General features: G+C 45.7%; 1 protein-coding gene across 1 annotated transcript in view; it reads left to right on the top strand.

Moving 5' to 3' along the window:
- Positions 1-277: 277 nt before the first annotated feature.
- The window catches only part of LOC147666289 (inhibin alpha chain-like), a 54,567-nt gene continuing 35,199 nt past the window's right edge, over positions 278-19,645 (top strand). The window contains exons 1-2 of the mRNA XM_086949156.1: positions 278-432; positions 15,712-15,786. Coding sequence (XP_086805282.1) covers positions 309-432; positions 15,712-15,786 — 199 coding nt within the window. The 5' untranslated portion in view covers positions 278-308. The remainder of the gene's footprint in view (positions 433-15,711; positions 15,787-19,645) is intronic.

The following is a 19,645-nucleotide window of genomic DNA, read 5'->3' as shown; positions in this document are numbered from 1 at the left end:
AAAACTAAGGTATCACACTGCCATGAAGCCACTTGAGGTTTCTTTAGCTTTTGTATCCCTGGAAGCAATTATAGCTTGCTTGTTGAGCAGAAGATTTTATTTTACCACTATTGTAATATTGAAGTTTTCCTTAAAATTTATTTTTTTGTAATTTTGGCTACATATGGATAGTTTAAGTGGGGCTTGTGCACTGTATGCATTTCTAAAAGGAGTAAATATAGCAGAATAACTAACATACTGCTCAGTCACTTCCCTTTTGTCTCGTTTGAAGCTGCAGGGCGCGGTTGCTGTTGGACATACGCAGGAAAATGTTGCAGGCAATGGGGCTGGAGGTGGAACCACACATTCCTGCTGGGCGGGCGGCAGCAGTAAGACAGCTCTGGAGCCATCACCTCATGCTTTTGTCGGGAAAACAAAGCTCCCAGAATCCAAGTAAGTGTTAAACTTTCTGCTGCAGGAGGTGGTCTCTCTGTGAATGTATAGGTTCTGAGCAGGGCTGTATACTTTAGTAGGATTGTAGCAGCACTTCTTTTTATGGCTATCAGTCCCTGAGCTTCTAGCAGAACTGCAATCTTAGAATGGACATTACCACTTCATCTCCGACCTGTACTGTTGAAATAGAAAATGACTGGAATTTCTATGCAGAAAGAAGTTACTTATTTTATATATAAATGTTTGGATGTATGCCCCATTTTATCACTTTTAATGGTGAAACATAAACAAATTTGACCTTTAAATAGTACGTCATAATTCAATGTATATATCATACGTTTTGAAGCCAATCTTTTTTTAAGACACCTGCAGTTCTTATTTCTATCCCTTCTCAGAGAAATCGTCATAAAGAAGTCCCACTGAATGCTGCAGTGGAATTTTAGTTTATTTATATTAATTTTTGTGATTTAATATAGCACAGACATGGCCCATAGGCTTCAGAGCCCTTTTCAATAAAGCAGAATGTACCAATAATAAATAGAAGATAGACATGTTACATTATATGTGGAGAGTAAACCTTGGTTATCCTCCCCGTGAGGTATAGCGCTTTATACGTTTTCAATGTGAAGCATAGCAGTGACAAGCAGGTGGTACATTCTACACAGCACGTATCAATACCACATAGAAGATATATACATGCCACATTAAAGGTTGAAAGAGCACTAAGTTGGTCTCCATATGAAGTAGATCGTTTCGCAAATATTCATTGTAAGGCATAGCAGTGACAAGCAGGTGGTATAGTACCGTTAGCTGGACAACTATTGTTCGTGCTGGTTGAGATTGGTCCACACTTGGCAGGAGCATGAAGAAGGTGGAAAGGAGTCAGGCCAGGTGTTGTTCCAAGAGAAGGCCTTTAGGTCTTTTTGAAGGGGACATGACATGTGGTCTGATGGAGCCTCAGCGAGAGACAATCTGGTGGCTTTCCAGGTTAGTGGCAGTTTCTGGTTTCCACTGAGAGCCAGCTCGCTCAAGGGGCAACACTGTAGCAAACGAATATATTTTTATTTCTTGTATCTGCCTTATCGCGGCGCTCTGCATGTTTAGAGGCAGGCGCTTAGCTTTTTTTTAAAATTAATTGTTTATTTTAATTTGGGTACTGTGTCATCACTTGTTGTGTGCTCCCATCCGCCCTGGTCCATCGCGGCTCCTTCTGCCGTTCGTGTGGAGGGCGCGGCTCTTCGTGCCGGTCGTTGGAGAGCGGGCGCCATATTGGGAGGAGCCTGAAGGGCACTTAGACCCGAGTCAGCAGTCCAGCTGCCCGACGCTCCTTCGCATAAAGCAGCTGAGGATTGCTGGTCTCCTGTGGCTTTCCAGGTTAGTGGCAGTTCCTGGTTTCCACTGGGAGCCAGCACGCTCAAGGGGAAACACTGTGGCACACGAATATATTTGTATCTCTTGTATCTGCCTTATGGCGGCGCTCTGCATGTTTAGAGGCAGGCGCTTAGCTTTTTTTAAAATTAATTGCTTATTTTAATTTGGGTACTGTGTCATCACCTGTTGTGTGCTCCCATCCGCCCCGGTCCATCGCGGCTCCTTCTGCCGTTCGTGTGGAGGGCGGCTCTCTCACCGCGGCTCTTCGTGCCGGTCGGTGGAGAGCGGACGCCATATTGGGAGGAGCCTGAAGGACACTTAGACCCGAGTCAGCCTCCCATATAACGCAATGTGTCTACGTGAGCACAGCGGGCGCGACGATGGCGCGCCGAAGATGCGCTTAAGGTACGCCCGTCTGCGAACGTTCGGGCCAGGGGCCTCAGATTCTGGCCAAAATTATATTTACACTGCCTCTGACCTACTTACACTTAGACCCCCTGAAAACCTGTGCCCTCCTTTACCCTTGCATTTATTAAAACGCACCTCCCAGTATGGTATTTCAAAAGTCAAGACCTCAGCAGCTGACTTTAAGCTCAGGAAATTTTCGCGTACTAGCTCCCCTTTGTCTACTAACTCTACGCTGGAGCTTCGGTGTATTTATCTTAATACACACTCAATGACTAAACATCAGTTGGATATTTTTCTTTTGTTGACCTCTGAAAAACCAGACATTCTCTGTTTAACAGAAACCTGGCTTACTCAAGATTCATTGCCAGATATTCTTGCATCACTCCCCTCTGACTACTACATTATTATGGCCAACCGTCCACTCGGGAAAATGGGTGGGGGAGTAGCCGCTATCATTCTTAAAACTCCTAAATTTCGAGAACTTCCATCGTTGTCTCTTACCGATACAGAGAATATTGTCATTAAGATCGACACCGATAGCGGGGCTCTGTTATTAGTCTTACTGTATCGTCCCCCTCAATCCATGCATACCTTTCCTTCATTATTAGCAGAACAACTGGCTTCTCATGTGACTAACTATTCTAAAAAAAATTTAATTGGGGACCTTAACTACTGGTTCGATAATGTGGCCGTTGATTCCCAGGCAGCAGAATTTAAGGACCTATTACTGGACATGAACTTAACTCAGCATATACACTCTCCCACCCATCAGAAAGGTCACAGTTTGGACCAACTCTGGTCCCATAATCTCTCTCTGTCTCCCCCCTCCATCCGACCTTGTATTTGGTCAGATAATTTTTTATACACTTTTGACTTATTGTTAATATGACTATTAAGTCGGTGCTGCGGGCGGGCGGGGAAAATAGGAAATGGAAGTCCATTAACCTACCAGCATTTTTAGATACCCTGGCCACTACCCTGCCCTCAGAATGCAAGGATATAGATTTCAGGGAGGAGTCGCTTTCACAATGGCTTCAAGAGGCTGCGGATATCCACGCTCCCCCTGTGAGTTTTTCCAGATCACGCACGAATGATGCTCATAAATGGTTACCCCGGAACTGAACAAACAAAAGCTTGAGATAAGACAAAAAAGACCATTCTCAAACATAAAACTGATTAATTTTCGGCCAAAATTTTAAACTCTAAATAAAGGAGGTGTTCAATATAGTGAACGACCTCTGTAACAGTGACAGAACAGCTCCTGTCGTAATCCCCACACAAAAATTATGCGACTCTCTAAATGAGTTTTTTAGAGAGAAAATGATCACTAAAAAACAGAGCATAATTAGTTCCCCTGCCCCGATCCTGTTGGATGATATATTTTATAATCCCATTACATTAGATACCCTTCCTTTTATCGATCTTAAAACCTTCTCTGAACTTCTCTCGCGTGTTAAGTCTGGATCACCTGATGATATTTGTCCACCTCACATTTTCAGAGAGATAGGTATGGCTATCCCACAAAGCATTCTCTCTTTTTTAAATGAGTCACTTGCACAGGGCAAGGTACTTAGTAGCTTTAATAACGCATTGTTAATCCCTTTAACAAAGAAACCTGGTATTGACCCACAAGACCTAACCAATTACAGGCCGATCTCCCTTTTACCCCACTTGTCAAAAATTTTGAAAGCCCATGTCTCTAACTGCCTCTCTAGTTTTTTTGAAATGTCTGAATATTTGGAGTTGAATCAGGCAGGCTTCCGTCCATGCCACTCTACCGTGATATTTGCTGTTCAGAATACTCTTAGATCCAATGCGGATAAAGACATCCATCAGGCTCTTGTGCTCCTTGACTTGTCGGCCGCGTTCGACACGGTTGACTACTCCATCCTTGTCAGCCGTGTCAAGCAGGCCGGCCTCAGGGGACCTGCTCTGAGCTGGCTAACTTCCTTTATCTCTGAACGCAGGAAATCAGTTAGATTAGGGACTTTTACGGCCCCAAGAACCTCATCTACTTGTGGGGTCCCTCATGGATCTTCTCTATCCCCATTATTGTTTAATTTGTACCTTCGCCCATTATTATATTCCTAAAAAATCACAAAGCTACGATTTTTAATTACGCAGATGATTTGCAACTTGTTTTTTCTTTAAACTCTGCAGGTGCTGTGATTGAATTTCAGAACACTATGACCCACATCCAAAGGTGGATGAATCTGAACCACCTCAAACTAAACCCGGGCAAGACCGAACTTATCTTGCCCGGGAAGAGTGAAATCAGTTGGGGCACTTATTTTTGGCCACCTAACATGGGGGTTCCACCCACTAAATCGCCCATGGTTAAGAGTTTATGGGTGACTCTTAGTGAAGATCTGTCACTCAAAGGTCAGATAGGGGCGGTAGTATCATCTAGCTTCTTTCAGCTTAGAAAGATAAAGAAAATAGCCCATTTTTAACTCACTCTGCCCTGATCCAGGTAACTATTGCCCTAGTACTGTCTCGACTTGACTTCTCGAATAGTCTGTACTTAGGACTCCCAGCAGGTCAGCTAAAGAGACTGCAATTTGTTCAGAATCAGGCAGCCAGACTCATTTGTAAGCAACCTAAAAGGCAGTCCATCAGACCCAGTCTAGAAAAACTACACTGGTTACCAGTGGCTCAAAGGGTTGCATTTAAGGCTGGCTGCATCATTTTTAAAGCCCTGCAGAGTAAGGGTCCCAAATTCATAAGGAATTTGGTACTTAAGTATGCCCCCTCACGTAACCTTCGCTCTGCTCACAAAGACTTGTTAGTTGTCCCTTTGTTTAAGAAGAAACGTCAGGGAGGCAGTTGCTTTCATTTTCTTGCTGCCTCCCTATGGAATTCTCTACCACTGCCTCTAAGACAGTGTGATGATCTTCTTACTTTTAGACACGCCCTTAAGACGTGGCTTTTTGGACAGGCCTACCCTTAGAATAGTGTGGAGTGTGCCCTCTAAAGTGCTATGTTGTGTTCCCTAAATTCCGATAGCGCCATGAAGCCCGCGGGCGTACGTGCGCTGAATAAATACATATTACCATAACATAACATAACAATGCCTTAATCTTGTGGTGTTTCCCAAGAACAATTGTTTCATGTGGCACTCGTGTTAGAGGGCGGCAAATTCGAGGATGAGCAGTTTAGCGTTTCTTGGGTCATGGTCGGCTCCTGAGATTTTCAGTTTCTCAGTGAGGTACGAGGGTAACGAGGAGTGAATAGCCTTAGAAGTGATCGAGGCAGTTTTTAAAGGAGCGCTCACTTCTATGGAGAGTCACTGAAGGGAGGGTAGAATGGGGGAGATGTGGATGAATTTCTTGTGTCCTGTCACGAAGCAGGCCGCCCTATGTAGGACTGCTCTGAGAGGACTTAGATGAACTTTGGGAATGCCAGAAAGGAGCGAAAATCCATATTCTAGTCTGGAGATAACAAGTGCCTGGACAACAGGTTTAAGGTTGTGTGCAGGGATGAGGTTTCTCATGCTCCAAGGGAGCCTTAGTTGGAAACAGGACTTTGGAGGAATATGACGAGAGAAAATAATTGAATCATTGACATTAACTGCTGTGGGTTTCACTGGTTTTAGTGTTCCCTACAGTTGGTTGTTTGTGAGATCATCAACTACAGAAATATCATCTGACATAAATATCACGTCCTAAAAATTATTATCTCATTCGGGTAGATTTTCTATTAACTCCAATAGGGTGATATTTTTGTAGATGCCATGTGGGACAAAATATTGGTGTCAGACAATATTCTGACAATGATAGTCTGATACAACCCCCTACAGTCTACATTCAGATAAAAGTCACAATGTTTGTGTTCTGATGATCGTGCGTGAATTGGGAAGATTCCTAGTTCTCCATGATTTAGGTCATAGGTGCTAAACACTGTTTCATGGTATCTAGCCCCTCTGCTAAGGGAGTCCTCTCTTAGCTCCTTGACCACTACCTTTTTCCAGGTTTCGAGAGCACAGGAGATGTTACTGCCGAAGGAGACTCATCTCTGTTCAAATAACTCAGCCTTCCTGAACACTCCTCAACTCATATATCTCATGATCTTAAACCTACCTTACCAGACCAATGAAGAGACACTTACCATTTCAATGAGTCCATAGCCGTACTGGCCAGGCAGACAATCGGACATTTCTCCAAGGGCTGCAATACTGGGGACTGCTGTCTAACCCACTGAAGTGTTTTGATGGGATCTGGCTAAAGAACAGGAATGGTTGAAGCAGGACTGCAGCCCAATGGCGGCCTCTATTTACCAGGGTTGACGGGACAGGGCACGGGGATAAGGAGGGTTGTAAATGAAAACAAACACACAAAAACCCCCACTTACCTTAAGGCCGGCCACCTGGCCGGCAGCCACCTCTCTGTCTGCTCGACCCCACCTCTCGCTCCTGGAAGCAGGAACAGGCTCCTGACTCCCCTAGCCAATTACAATGCTGCAATGCAGAGCTGTGATTGGTCTGAGCCCCTTGGATCGGCACTCAGGTAGGGAATGAGAGCTTGGGGCATGTTCGGCACCCAGGCTGTAATGCAGCCTGGGTGCAGAACATGCAAAGTGTGCATGCCAGTTTGGCCCGGGTCGGGAGGGCCGGTCAAAGCGTTATTGTGCACCTTGGAGTGGACAAACCACTCCTCCCCTGCCCTGCTCTGGCAGCCCAGCGCCACCCCACCCAGCATCAGGAAAGGAAAACTAAAATGATAATAACACTAGTTATCTATTTAGTTTTCTTTAACTACTGCTCACAGAGCAGTGGGATGATGCTCCTTCGCCTTAACGGAGGAGCTGCCACTGCTGCAGGCGCCTCTATCTTCTGCCCACCGGGACCATGCAGCGTTCAGCCCCAAAGATGCCCCTGTTTTCCTTCCAATGCAGCTACAGTGAATGCTAAAATGCTAATAAGTAGATCCCCAAAAAGGATCAGAAGCCAAATAACAAAATTCTACTGGTCCTGACTTGTAGTCAAGCATTGGTTCCCAAAAAAACGAAGACATCTGTGCAGTGCTCAAACTTTTGTTTTGAGCAAACACAAGGAGAAGATGGACGGAGCACTGAAACTTTTCGGACATTCACTGCCAGTCACAGATCTGGTTTAAATCCATCATTGTTCTTTAGCTCACTTCGCCACCTCAGTTCAGACCCAGCTATATGCAAATCAGTCTTGACCCTGTGCCTCATCGGAACAGTCCAGCCCGAACTGTCAAGCCAGGGCTTTCCTGGACGGGAATCAAGCATCCTGGGACAGGTTTTGTGGTTTCACCCCTCATCAGCTAGGCTAGCTTCAATCCAGTGGCAAAGTGAACAAGGGACCCACATCTGGGCACACCCTGCCAAATGTGGGCGAACAAAGCAAACACAAGGAGATGATGGGTAGAGCACTGAAACTTTTCAGACACTCACTCCCAGACACAGATCTGGGTTTAATCCATCATTGTTCTTTAGCTCACTTTGCGGCAAAGTTCAGACCCAGCCATATGCCAATCAGTCTTGACCCTGTTCCTCATGGGAGCAGTCGAGCCTGAACGGCGCCAAGCCAGGTCTTCCCTGGACTGGAAACAAGCATCCTGGGACCGGTTTTGGGATTTCACCCCTCATCAGCCAGGCTAGCTTGAATCCAGTGGCAAATTGAGCAAGGGACCCACATCTGGGCATAACCTCCCAATTTAGGGTGAGCAAATCAAACACAAGGAGATGATGGACGGAGCACTGACATTTTTGAGACACTCACCCCCAGTCACAGATCTAGGTTTAATCCATCATCGTTCTTTAGCTCACTTTGCCACCCCAGTTCAAGACTGATAGGTATATGGCTGGGCCTGACTTGGGGTGGCGAAGTGAGTTAAAGAATGATGATGGATTAAACCCTGATCCAAAAGCTTCTGGTGGGTGAGTGTCTGGAAAGTTTCAGCGCTCCGTCCATCATCTCTTTGTGTTTGCAAATGTTTTTTTTTGGCGCAGCTAGGTCCCTGACTTTTCAGTTTCTCCCTCCCTCTTTTTCTCTCTCATTCTTTTGCCCAACTTTTTCACTTAAAAACACATAGGAAACACTGTGCACTACCAGCTCCTGAAACATGTCCTGAATTATCTCGAACCTATTGTCCCTAAGCACATGTACTATGATGTGCCAGCATACTATATAAAACTCTAGTATAATCACTGGAGTTAAATGTACACTAGTAACAAGCCGAACCTTCATACTAAGCATCAGATAAAACACCCAAGTTTATTAAAACCAAAATAAACTTAAAAAAGAAAGATACACTTGTTATGTAGAAAGCTAAAACTGTTTTAACCAAAAAAGGACAATTCTAAATCAATTAAAGGAAAGGTGCAAAGAGACCGTGGTGAAATATGTGGTTCAACAATAATCAACGTTGGTAGACTATGGAGATGCCATGGTTTGCCACAGAGAATAACTACAGGGAGTCGGCATATGAAGCAGCTGAGGGCAAGTAGTTTTGACAGTACCTCAGCTGAGGCCATGCGTTGAGAGGCAGAGGACACAGCAGATAGTGGTAACAATTTCAAATGACCACAAAGAAGAAAAACAAGACGCAAAGTAGAAAGAATGGAGAGATAGGTGAAGAAGAAGGAAGGGTGGAGGGGGCAGAAAACAGAACAGGACTTCATGGCAATATGAGTTATTAACTTAAATTGCAACATTAGCAAAACAATATAGGAATAATGGTAAAGTCAACATTTTTAACAGTGAGACACGTCCAACTAAGGATAATGGAATAGGAGCGCACCTATTTAATAAATCCTTAACTTTCCCCAAAGCAGTCCAATAATTGAGTTGGAACAAATCTGCTAAAAAAAAATCCCAAATAACGTACTTGGCGATTAGGACCCAGCTTTAAACAACAAAACATCCAATTTTGAATGGTTGATTTTACAACCACCTACTGTTGTGAATTCCTGGATTATATAGAGCGCACCTTCAATGTTGTTTTTATCGACTTTGAGATACATAATGATGATGTTGTCCACAAAGGCTAGGGTTTTGTTCGCCAGGGCTGTCCAATGTCTCCACTTTAGTTTACTTTTTTAGTGAACCCTTGGCAGGTAAGCTTCGCAATGAGCCTCTTTAGAGGGAATGTCACAAAATAAAGCTTTTTGTGGGAAATGTTTTTTATTTTGATTGCCTCCTCCCTAGAATGTTAGGGGCCATTTTAAATCTTATTGGCCTCTTGGTTTGGGTCCAACTGTCTGTACTAGAAATAAACCAACCCATTTGGCACATCTAGTCTACCCTTTTACTTTGAAGAGTTCTACGCCTGCTTATTGGAAGGCTGAAACCAGATGTAGGATATGTCTGCATTTCCTAGGTCGGTAACAACTAGACCCCAGTACTGAAGACAAGATTAGCTGCTTCTGCATCTCATAATAACTTTATTTCGACTTATTAGGTCATAAAAGTACAGAGATTAAAATACAACAATATAAATTATAACATCCATATCTTCAATTGCGATTGTGGCATTATAAAAAAACAGTAAAGAGCAGCAGAGGTCATACCATTCACAAAATTCATACAGTTTTAGCATTTGGGGCCCAATTGTCTAAAAAAAATAAGTTAATATAAAAGACGTTAAAAATCTATTAAACATTATATTGGGGCCGATTAAAAACAAACATAGTGAAGTAGTGTGGCTCACTGGTTAGAGGCGGCAGACCCGAGAGCAGAGGACGGCCCGGGACCAGGGTTCGATTCCCGGCGCGGCAGGTTTCTGGACCAGGGTCAGCGGACTCGATAATTCTCTCGCCTCGGTGCCCACTCTGATCAGCGATCACACTCGGCAACTCTGGGCATTAGCTTGCCTCATCTTCACTAACGGCCCCACCAGACCGCCGGGGATGCCTGGTCTCACCCTGGAGATACCCATTAAGGGACCATCTCTCAGGGAAGCCAGGAAGGGTTTCGCAGCGGTCGAAGCGCCTTGGGACCCTACGGGTAAGTAGTGCGCTATATAAATGCCAATACATTTACATTTACACACACTACAGAGTGAAACTACTGAAACTAGAAAATCATGTTGTCTAGACATCGATTTCTAAGGATCACCCTCGCTTTATCCACATTTCCTGAAGAAATTTAGACATTGCTAAAACAAACAATGGTTCCATCCCAGATTTTAAAATTCTGAGTGTAACCGAATAATTCCTTATGCCCAGGTTCCTGCATATTTGTATGGTCCATTTTTTCCTACACTGCTTATAGGCCGGGCAAAAAAAGACCCCATGAGCTTCCGTTTCTTCTTTCACATGGCAACCAGGGCAGAGATAGCAAGAATCATCTGTCCACTTGTTTGTTGTTGAAAATAACGGAAGGGTGTCATATCTGAATTGGAGGAAAATCCTCCTTGTCGACGATGGATGTATTATGTCCAAAGCCTGTTCGAAAGAATAACTAGATTTGTAGTTCAGAAACACCCAAGTCAAGCTTGCGGTGGAATACACTTGATTTAGAGAAAACAAATTATAATCTTTCAGGAGTTTGGATAAGGTTTTTTTCGAGGTAATTGCACATGCTTCCTCCGGGGTTGCCCAAAGATCCTCCCTCCCAATTGCCTTAAAGGAGTCCCTTACAAAGGACAGCCAAGGTATTCTTCCCACTGCTCCTGGTAGCTGTAAAATCATTGTGAGCGCCTCCCTGTAGTGGCCAAATTCAGCAGTACTCCAAAGCCGAGGCCAGTATAGCAATGGTCGGCTTGAGATAAGATCCGCCACAGGGAGGACACCGAGGTCCATCCTAAGTGGGACCAGTGGGTTGTTAGTTGGCAACGCTATGGTACCTCGGAGGAATTTATTTTCAGTTATCGTTAATGTTTTGGTTTTACTGTGCCCCCAATGTTCCGCCCCATACAAAGCCGACGAACGAGCTTGCACTTTATAGATCTCCAGTAGGGGACTAATTGCCTTCAGTGAACAGCCATTGTTAACTTTCCTTATCCCACCTATTGTCTGAGTAAGCCTCAGATTTGCCTTTTCAATTTGGGGGGTCCATGTCATTTTATCATTCAGTTTCAGTCCTAGATATTCAAAAACACTGACACGCTCCAATGGAGTATCATTCATAACTGGGCGGGGGTAGGAAGAAGATTTGGCGCTAAACACCATATATTTTGTTTTGTTGATATTAACTTGGAGTTTCCTCTTCTTACAAAAAATCTGTAAATTCCCTTAATACTCTGTGCATCCCCATGGGTGACTTTAATAGGAGGAGGGTATCATCCGCAAACATCAGTGCGCGAAATTTGCGGGAGCCTATTTTTGGGGAATCAAGATCCTTTGCGTGGTATAAATCTTCCACTAAACCATTAAGGAAGAGTGAAAAGAGGGTTGGCGCCAGTACACAGCCCTGACGGACCCCCTTATCAACCGGAAATGGGGCCGTGAGTTGTGCATCTTTTCCATACCTCACTCTGGCATAAGTGCCCTCATGAAGGGGTTGCAGTTGTAAACAGAGATAAGGTGGGACCCCCATGATATCCAGGATCTTCCATAGTTGATCTTGGTCAACCATGTTTAAAGCTGACTTTAAGTCAACAAACGTGAGGTATAAACTCCCCTGCTCGAGTATTACATGCTTCCAGTGAATCAGCTGTAACCTAAATAGTTGATCCACTGTAGACATCTTGGCCCTGAAGCCTGCTTGAAGAGGGGTCAGTATAGCCTGTTCTTCGATCCATTCCTGCAATCTTCCCAGCAATAACTTCCCATACAGTTTTTGCGGAACGTCGATAAGGCTAATAGGTCTGTAATTCGAAGGTTCCAATGGGGATCCCTTTTTGTAGATTGGGACGATCTCAGCGCCAGCCCACGTCGGCGGGGCAGGGAGACCGTACTGAATTGCATTAAAAAATGCCACAAGGTAGGGGGCCCAGATTAGCTGATCACTTTTAAATAAGTCACCCGGGATTTTATCCAATCCTGGGGCTTTATTGGGTTGCAATTTAGCCAGGGCGGATTCCACTTCTCCTAATACAAATGGGGGTGCATCAAGTAGACTTCAGGGGTTAAAATTACAAACTGGAGTGTTATTTAAATTTGATTCTAAGGGGGAAGGAGAGTACAGTTCCTTAAAATACGAGAACCAGGTGCCCTCATCAATGTTAGGGTCAAGTGTAGTACTACCTTCTACTTTCCCGTGGTGGACAAGATTCCAAATTTTTTTACTGTCCTTGTGATCAAGGGCCCTATTGATTTCTTGCCACTTGGCTGTTTCCCATTCAAATTTTGCATTTGAGATGGTACTCCATATACACTTTCTGAGGAGAGAGTCGACTTCATGGCACTATGAGTTATTAACTTAAATTGCAACATTAGCAAAACAATATAGGAATAATGGTAAAGTCAACATTTTTAACAGTGACACACGTCCAACTAAGGATAATGGAATAAGAGCGCACCTACTTAATAAATCCTTAACTTTCCCCAAAGCAGTCCAATAATTGAGTTGGAACAAATCTGCTATAAAAAAATCCCAAATAACGTACTTGGCGATTAGGACCCAGCTTTAAACAACAAAACATCCGATTTTGAATGGTTGATTTTACAACCACCTACTGTTGTGAATTCCTGGATTATATAGAGCGCACCTTGAATTTTGTTTTTATCGGCTTTGAGATATATAAAGATGATGTTGTCCACAAAGGCTAGGGTTTTGTTCGCCTGGGCTGTCCAATGTCTCCACTTTTGTTTACTTTTTTATTGAACCCTTGGCAGGTAAGCTTCGCAACAAGCCTCTTTAAAGGGAATGTCTCAAAATAAAGCTTTTTGTGGGAAATGTTTTTTATTTTGATTGCCTCCTCCCTAGAATGTTAGGGGCAATTTTAAATCTTATTGGCCTCTTGGTTTGGGTCCAACTGTCTGTACTAGAAATAAGCCAACCCATTTGGCACATCTAGTCTACCCTTTTACTTTGAAGAGTTCTACGCCTGCTTATTGGAAGGCTGAAACCAGAGTTAGGATATGTCTGCATTTCCTAGATCGGTAACAACTAGACCCCAGTATTGAAGACAAGATTAGCTGCTTCTGCATCTAGAAGGAAGCCAATTGGGGAGATTGTCTGCTCTGCGGAGAATCTGCATGATTCAAATTCAGAGACTTAGGGGGTCATTACGATCGCAGACGGACTTGAGTCCGTCCGCGACCCCAGAGCATGAGGGAACGTCCGCATGGGCTGCGGCGTTCCCTCTGTGCATATTAGGATGTGACCGCCTGGGTGGCAGTCACATCCTCTATTTTAACATTGCGGCGGGTGGAGCTTCAAGCTGCACCCGCAGCAATGTTAAAAATGCATGCACAGCATTTGCGTGCACAAAGCGGCAGGCACCGCGCGGTGCCTGCTGCATTGTGCACGCAAATGCAGGGGGTACCTATGGTACCCCCCATGTGCACCCCCCACTACACCTAGGGGGCCCGCAACGGGCCCCACAGTGCAGTTACACATGCTTTTCCACGGCGGAAAAGCCGCCGCGGAAAAGCATGTTCCCAAGCACATCCTAATCTGGCTGACGGTGTCTGAGAGACACCGTCACCATTTTAGTGCTTTTCCGCCGCGGTTGTAAGCCAGCCGCGGCGGAAAAGCTGCGGACCTAAACCATGACCCACCAGCCATCCTAATGTGGCGGTGGGTCCGCAGAGGATTTTCCGCATCCTCCGGGCCGGCGGTGGCTTCCGCCGGCCCGGAGGATGCGGAAAATCCTCCATCGTAATGACCCCCTAAGTCTAGCATTTGTGAGATCATGAGAAGCTACCATAGGTTGTGGTGCCTGCCAGCCCTGACAACAACAGTGAAGGCCTGCGCTGACCCTTGAATACAGCTGCAACCTTGACCTGTCATCTTCACTTACAAGTAGCATGATTGACCCTGTGGCTCTGCCATTGAGGCTGAATCCTTTTCTCTCGGAGGTGAAGAAAAGAAGCTTGAAGGCCTAAGTGTCTTTGTGATGGCTGCTTCACATGAGACTGTATTGGCATCAACACTGAATACTGGTGGGAGGCATCTTTTCCAGTGTCCCACATTGTTGTGTCAGGTCCCCCACCCCTAGCTGTGACTACCACAAGGGGGGCTGTGTGGCTCTTTCCTGTTGTTGCTCTTTCTTGACCCAATAGAGCTAAATCTGCCCTCCCGAGCCTGCAGAAGAGGCCATGAGCTACCAGTACCCAACTCAGACTGTCAGAGCATAACAGTCCAAGACTCATCCTTGAGAAGTGATGTGCATTCTCTTCATCCCTGAACTAAGCAAACCGTGTGGAAGAATCTGACGCGGATATTTAGCTGTAGTTTTTCAACGGTACCCTGTTTGGGTAGTGTACAAGTCCCAAAAACCAGACTTCTAAAATCTCAATACTTACACCAGAGTTAAGATTAATGACACAAGACGTCCTGAAGTTACTAAGTGCATTTTCCTAATGTAAATGAGTTATATCATTTACCTAAAAGAATAAAGGGTGCTTGGACAATATAGTTACTAAGTGATACTTTTGCTAGTTGAACTAAATGTTTTGCGTCATACAGCCTGCAGACAACGAGACTTGAATGTTCAGCTTCACCATCCCCTGAAAAGTCAAGGCCACAATAAAACAGGGGGAATTTGAAAAAGTGGTACAAAGGGAGAGAGCAGAAAGGTCCATATTACTAGCATATGGGGTAATTTCTCAATTCCGATTACTGTTACACGTTTGGCTGCCATGTGCCCCATGAACCCTTGCACCATAGGGTAAGGGTGTGTTCCTTATGTCCAGTATAGGTTTTGTACTCTTCCTAACCAAAATGCTATGCTTGACATCGTTTAATACTGTCATAACTTTGTATGTGTGCTGTACTTGACAGTTTAGTGAGCGTGCAATTGTAACTAGCATCTCTGGTTCCAATGCCAATATTTGTCACAAAGATTGCCTAATTTAGTCTTAAAGCCAGACGTAGTAGGCTCTACCGGCGTATAAGGGCCTGCTCCAGCATTAAAGGTCCTCGGATCGGGCCTTTAACAAGGGAGCGGATCTTCAATGGCCGTTAGAGCCCAATATGGATGGCTCTAAGGCTATTACAACATTCCACACCTAGAGGGCATAATGTTCTAATTTGTTAAACAAAGGCCTCATGGAGCCCAAGGGTGTTGAAGTCCCCACGGGCTGCTTGAGGCCTTTCTTCACAGCAACAGCTGTGAACAAACATTGGAATGTTGCTCCCCGGGCTTCTACCAGTCATTAGAAGCCAAGAGCACTCTATTGTCTTCAGTTGAGCGTTCAGCATTCCAATGTTCTAATTGTCTTTAACTACCCCAGGCCTGACAAATAATAATCAAATAAGTAGACAAACTGATGGGCTGTATGGGACCGGGATGCTGTTTTTGAGGGACAGTTGGTCCAGAAATGTTGAGCTGCATGAATTTTGTCATACATAAATAATATAAGGTCTGACAGAATGTATACACTATATATGTAACATTGAGCAATGATTTGTTTTTTTTGCAGATATTTCTTCAGATGAGGCATTACTGACTAGAAAACTGAACTGCACGGAGGTATCCTACAGAGTCACGATAAATGGTAAAATGTTAAAAAATTCCTGAAGGAGATGATTGTATTTCTCTTTAGAAATAACTTCTTAATATACTCTTTATTAGGGGTGGGTGGAATTTGCGTAATCGCGTTACGCAAATCCCCGCGAAATGGTAAATAATCTCTGCGAACGCGCAGAAATTCCGCGAACACGAGAAATTGCTTGTTTGCAATGCTTTTTTACTGTTCGCAATCGCTGTTTGCATGCTCGAGGGGAAATATATTGCGAACACGCATTTGAGAACGCGAACAAGCAAAAAATTTCGCGAACTCGCGGAACCCGCGGAACGCAGAATTTTGGGCAATTTTGCATTCTACGCGGAACGCGATATTACACAAATTACACAAGCGGAGCAGAATTTACTGCCCAGGCCTACTCTATACCCAAAGAAATTAAGTACCTGGGATCTAGCAGGCATGTAGAAACAGCGCACCTTCTTTGCAAAAAATGTGAACTTCACAGAAATATTTTTATTTTTGCAGCAGCTGTAGAAATGACAACCTCAATTGTAGGTCCAAATCAATTTTGTTACGTTTATTTTTAATTTTTCTTGAATGTTTAGAAAACAAGTTAAGATAGAAATATGGGTGGTCTTGTAGGCACTCAGGTACATTTCTCCTTTTCTGCCTTGGTGCTTGTTGAACTCTTCAAACTCACAAACATCTCAACTGGGAACCAAAAGCAGCCCTGGCAAATGTTGTACGCCCTGCAAGGCAGGTTGAGTGGTGATACTCCTCCCCAAGAAATCTTTGAAGAAATAATGTATTTTATTTAGTGCTTTATTTGAGCCAGTGCGGGCCATCAGCACTTATTTCTGGGGACCTGTACTTATTTTTCCACATCAGCTATTTGCCAAGCACAAGAGAGGAAAAACACATAGATCGGAAAGTCGAAGGAAAAGAAAGACGGCTGAACCGTCACAAAAGGAAGAAGCAGCACCTGCAGGAGGGAGATAAAGGCTGCACTATAATCCGCTATAACGGAGTGCAGGAATTGGGTGGTTATAGAAAGAATGAAGGAGGGGGCATACCAAGCCCAGCTTTGTGGTCCGTTAAAAGGAAATTAGTAGGTATGCGGGTTGCATGAAGTAACTTTAACATGTATTTATGAATCGCTTTTTTGTTTTGATGTGGGGCAAAGCCCTAGTAGTACTAGAGATGCTTCCTCAGACACTATGAATTGTCCAGCATTCAGGCATACAGCTCTGCTGACAAGGAGAGAATTATATTTCTTCTGGGGGCCCTGACTGACGGAGGAACGTCTTTCTCATCCTCTGTGGGCATGGAGTTCAAGTCGAGACATGGGCCGGGAAGACAAAGCCGGACCCAGCAGGGGGCCATGTGGAACACCTCCTGGAGGTGGAAGCACTCAGAGAAAAGCCTGAGAAAGGGGGGTGCACTGGGATTGGGTGCCCACTGTCAGACCAAGCAGCCCATTCACTGAGTAGGGGGCTAAGTGGTCAATTAGTTTAAAATCGGGCACGGGCCCTCCTTTTGACCACATGAAACACCATTGCCTCAGAAGAAAACATTGGAGGACATCGAGGAACGGAAAGACTGTATGGATCGGCACATGTTAGGCATCATGTAGGAGCTGCCATCTAAGAGAAAGCAGGAACCCACAAAGTCTCAAACGAGGCACCCAAGGGCCCGGGGGAAGGGTCATGCAGCCAGAACAGTGGCCGCCACCAGGCCGGCAAGGCGGGCCATGGATAACAATGCAGTACCCCCTCATGAGGCGGAGGAGGTTGGCTGCAAGCCCCAAACCAAGAAGTCTGAAGGAAGGGGCAGGAAAACGCCACCACACGCCACTGAAAGGGGTCGATGGCACTGACACAGAATGCTACAGCAGGGGTGAGGAGGGACCTGTAGCCAGGACGGCAGCCCCCTTGAAGGCATTAATCAAGGTGAGCTCCAACGCAGCGGCCACCATGGTGAGCAACAATCGCTGAGGAAAAGGGGCGGGTGGCGTGATGAGGGTCAGGGGCAAGCCCTGGGTTCTGCAGGGGTTCCTGGGCACATCGCGAACTATGGCATGCAACTCGGGGTAAATTTAGCTTTGCAGGACAGGGGCTATGGGGCCCCAGACACCCTGGGCAACAAACCAGAGGGGAGGTCAGAGAGAAAGGGAGTTCCAAGGGGAAGCATGGGGGCATATGCACCCACACCCAGCATCATGGATGCCCCGGTGTCAATGGCCTAGGCCGGGCATGCAATACGGTGGGGGTCCACACCTGGGGACTAGATACACCTGGGATGGTGGGGTCCGTGGCCAGCTGTGCCGCAAAAGGAGGGACCCAGGGAGCAAACAGGGTAAGCACAGAAGAACCCAAAGGGCGCAAGGAGCTTGGGAAAGGCCGGCGGGGCGGTCAACCCAAGCAACCTAGGTGGCGCGGAGACGACCGGGGGAGTCTAGCTGGAAGGGCTGTGGTAGGGGAGGGGAAGGGTGGGCTGGCAAGCCCGCCAGCCAATACATACGCCCATCCCCAGGGGACCCGCCCAGCACCACCCATCTAATGGAGCTAGCTAACCTCATACCGCTAGCAGTGAAGGAGCGAATTTAGCAGAAGGAATACTTCAATATATTTTCCTTACTGAAAGTGCGCCAGGCAAGTTTAGACTTGACAGTGGAGGATAAGAAGGAGGAGGACAGGAGAGACAGGTGCAAAGCCAGAATAGAGAAATCAGTAGAAATTTGGCTGCAGGCCTTTAGGACGCTGGCATGCATCTTCATAAAAATATTTTCATAAAGCGCAGTAGCCTTGTTCCTGCACAAACAAATAGTGCACAAGCACACCAGAAGTACCAGGGGAAGCTTGTTTACAGTACGACAAGTGTTTCAGGGAGAAGATACAAACATGGGCAAAGATAGAGTGGGACCTTCAGGACATAGAAGGCTTCCCAACTGACATGGTGCCAGCCAGGGAGGGGTTAGGTGCGCAGGAGCTCAATTTGTATCTATATGGGTTCAAAGGGAAGTACGAGGGCCAGGGACAAGGGCCCAAAGCCCGAGGCCAGCCAGGAGGGAAGGTTGGGAAAGGCTGCTCAGCAACATGCTGGAAATACGACAAGGACGAATGAAAATGGGGTTACGCCTGCAGATTTAAGCACAGCTGTGGGAATTGTGGCGGCACCCACCCTGCTGCACACGGCAAACAGTCACAAGCGTCAGGACACAACAGAGAGAAGGGCAACAACAAAAAACAGCAGAGGATGCGAACAAGACCAAGAAGGGACAGGGGCCGGGGAAGGGCAAATCACTCCCCACCCCCATCAACACAAGGAGATTAGTGGCACTACTGAATAACTACCCAAAGAAGACAGACAGACAACAATCATCGGAAGGGTTTACACACAGCTTTCCCATTCCTTACAAGGGCCCGCTGGCCCGCAGCTTAGCCATAATCTGAAATCCATAAAGGACAACCTAGAGGCGGCCAGACAGAAGGTGGGGAATCTTATGGTCTCTCCCTTAGGAGTGGTACCAAAGAAGGAGGCAGGGAAATTCCGACTCATACACCACCTGTCACACCAGCAAGGGGATTCCATAAATGATTGGCTGGAGCAGGGCAGCTGCTCAGTAGCATACACCTCATTAGACGATGAAGCTGATTAAAAAGGCTTTTCGCTTACTGCCAGTGCACTCCAGACAGCTATCACCTTCTGGGCTTTCAACTGGATGGGGGCTACTATTATGACAAATGTCTAACTAAGGGTTGCTCCATATCTTGTGCTTATTTTGAGTCATTAGCTGCCTCCTGGAATGGGTGTTGGGCATGCGACACCCGGAAGGAGGACAGGTCCACTACCTGGACGACTTCCTCTCCACTGGTAAGGCAGGAACGGA

The sequence above is a fragment of the Lissotriton vulgaris genome, unplaced genomic scaffold (assembly GCF_964263255.1).
Source record: "Lissotriton vulgaris unplaced genomic scaffold, aLisVul1.2 SCAFFOLD_970, whole genome shotgun sequence".
Lineage (NCBI taxonomy): Eukaryota > Metazoa > Chordata > Amphibia > Caudata > Salamandridae > Lissotriton > Lissotriton vulgaris.
Note: the sequence above shows the minus strand (reverse complement) of the source record. Positions and strands in the feature narration are given on the sequence as shown.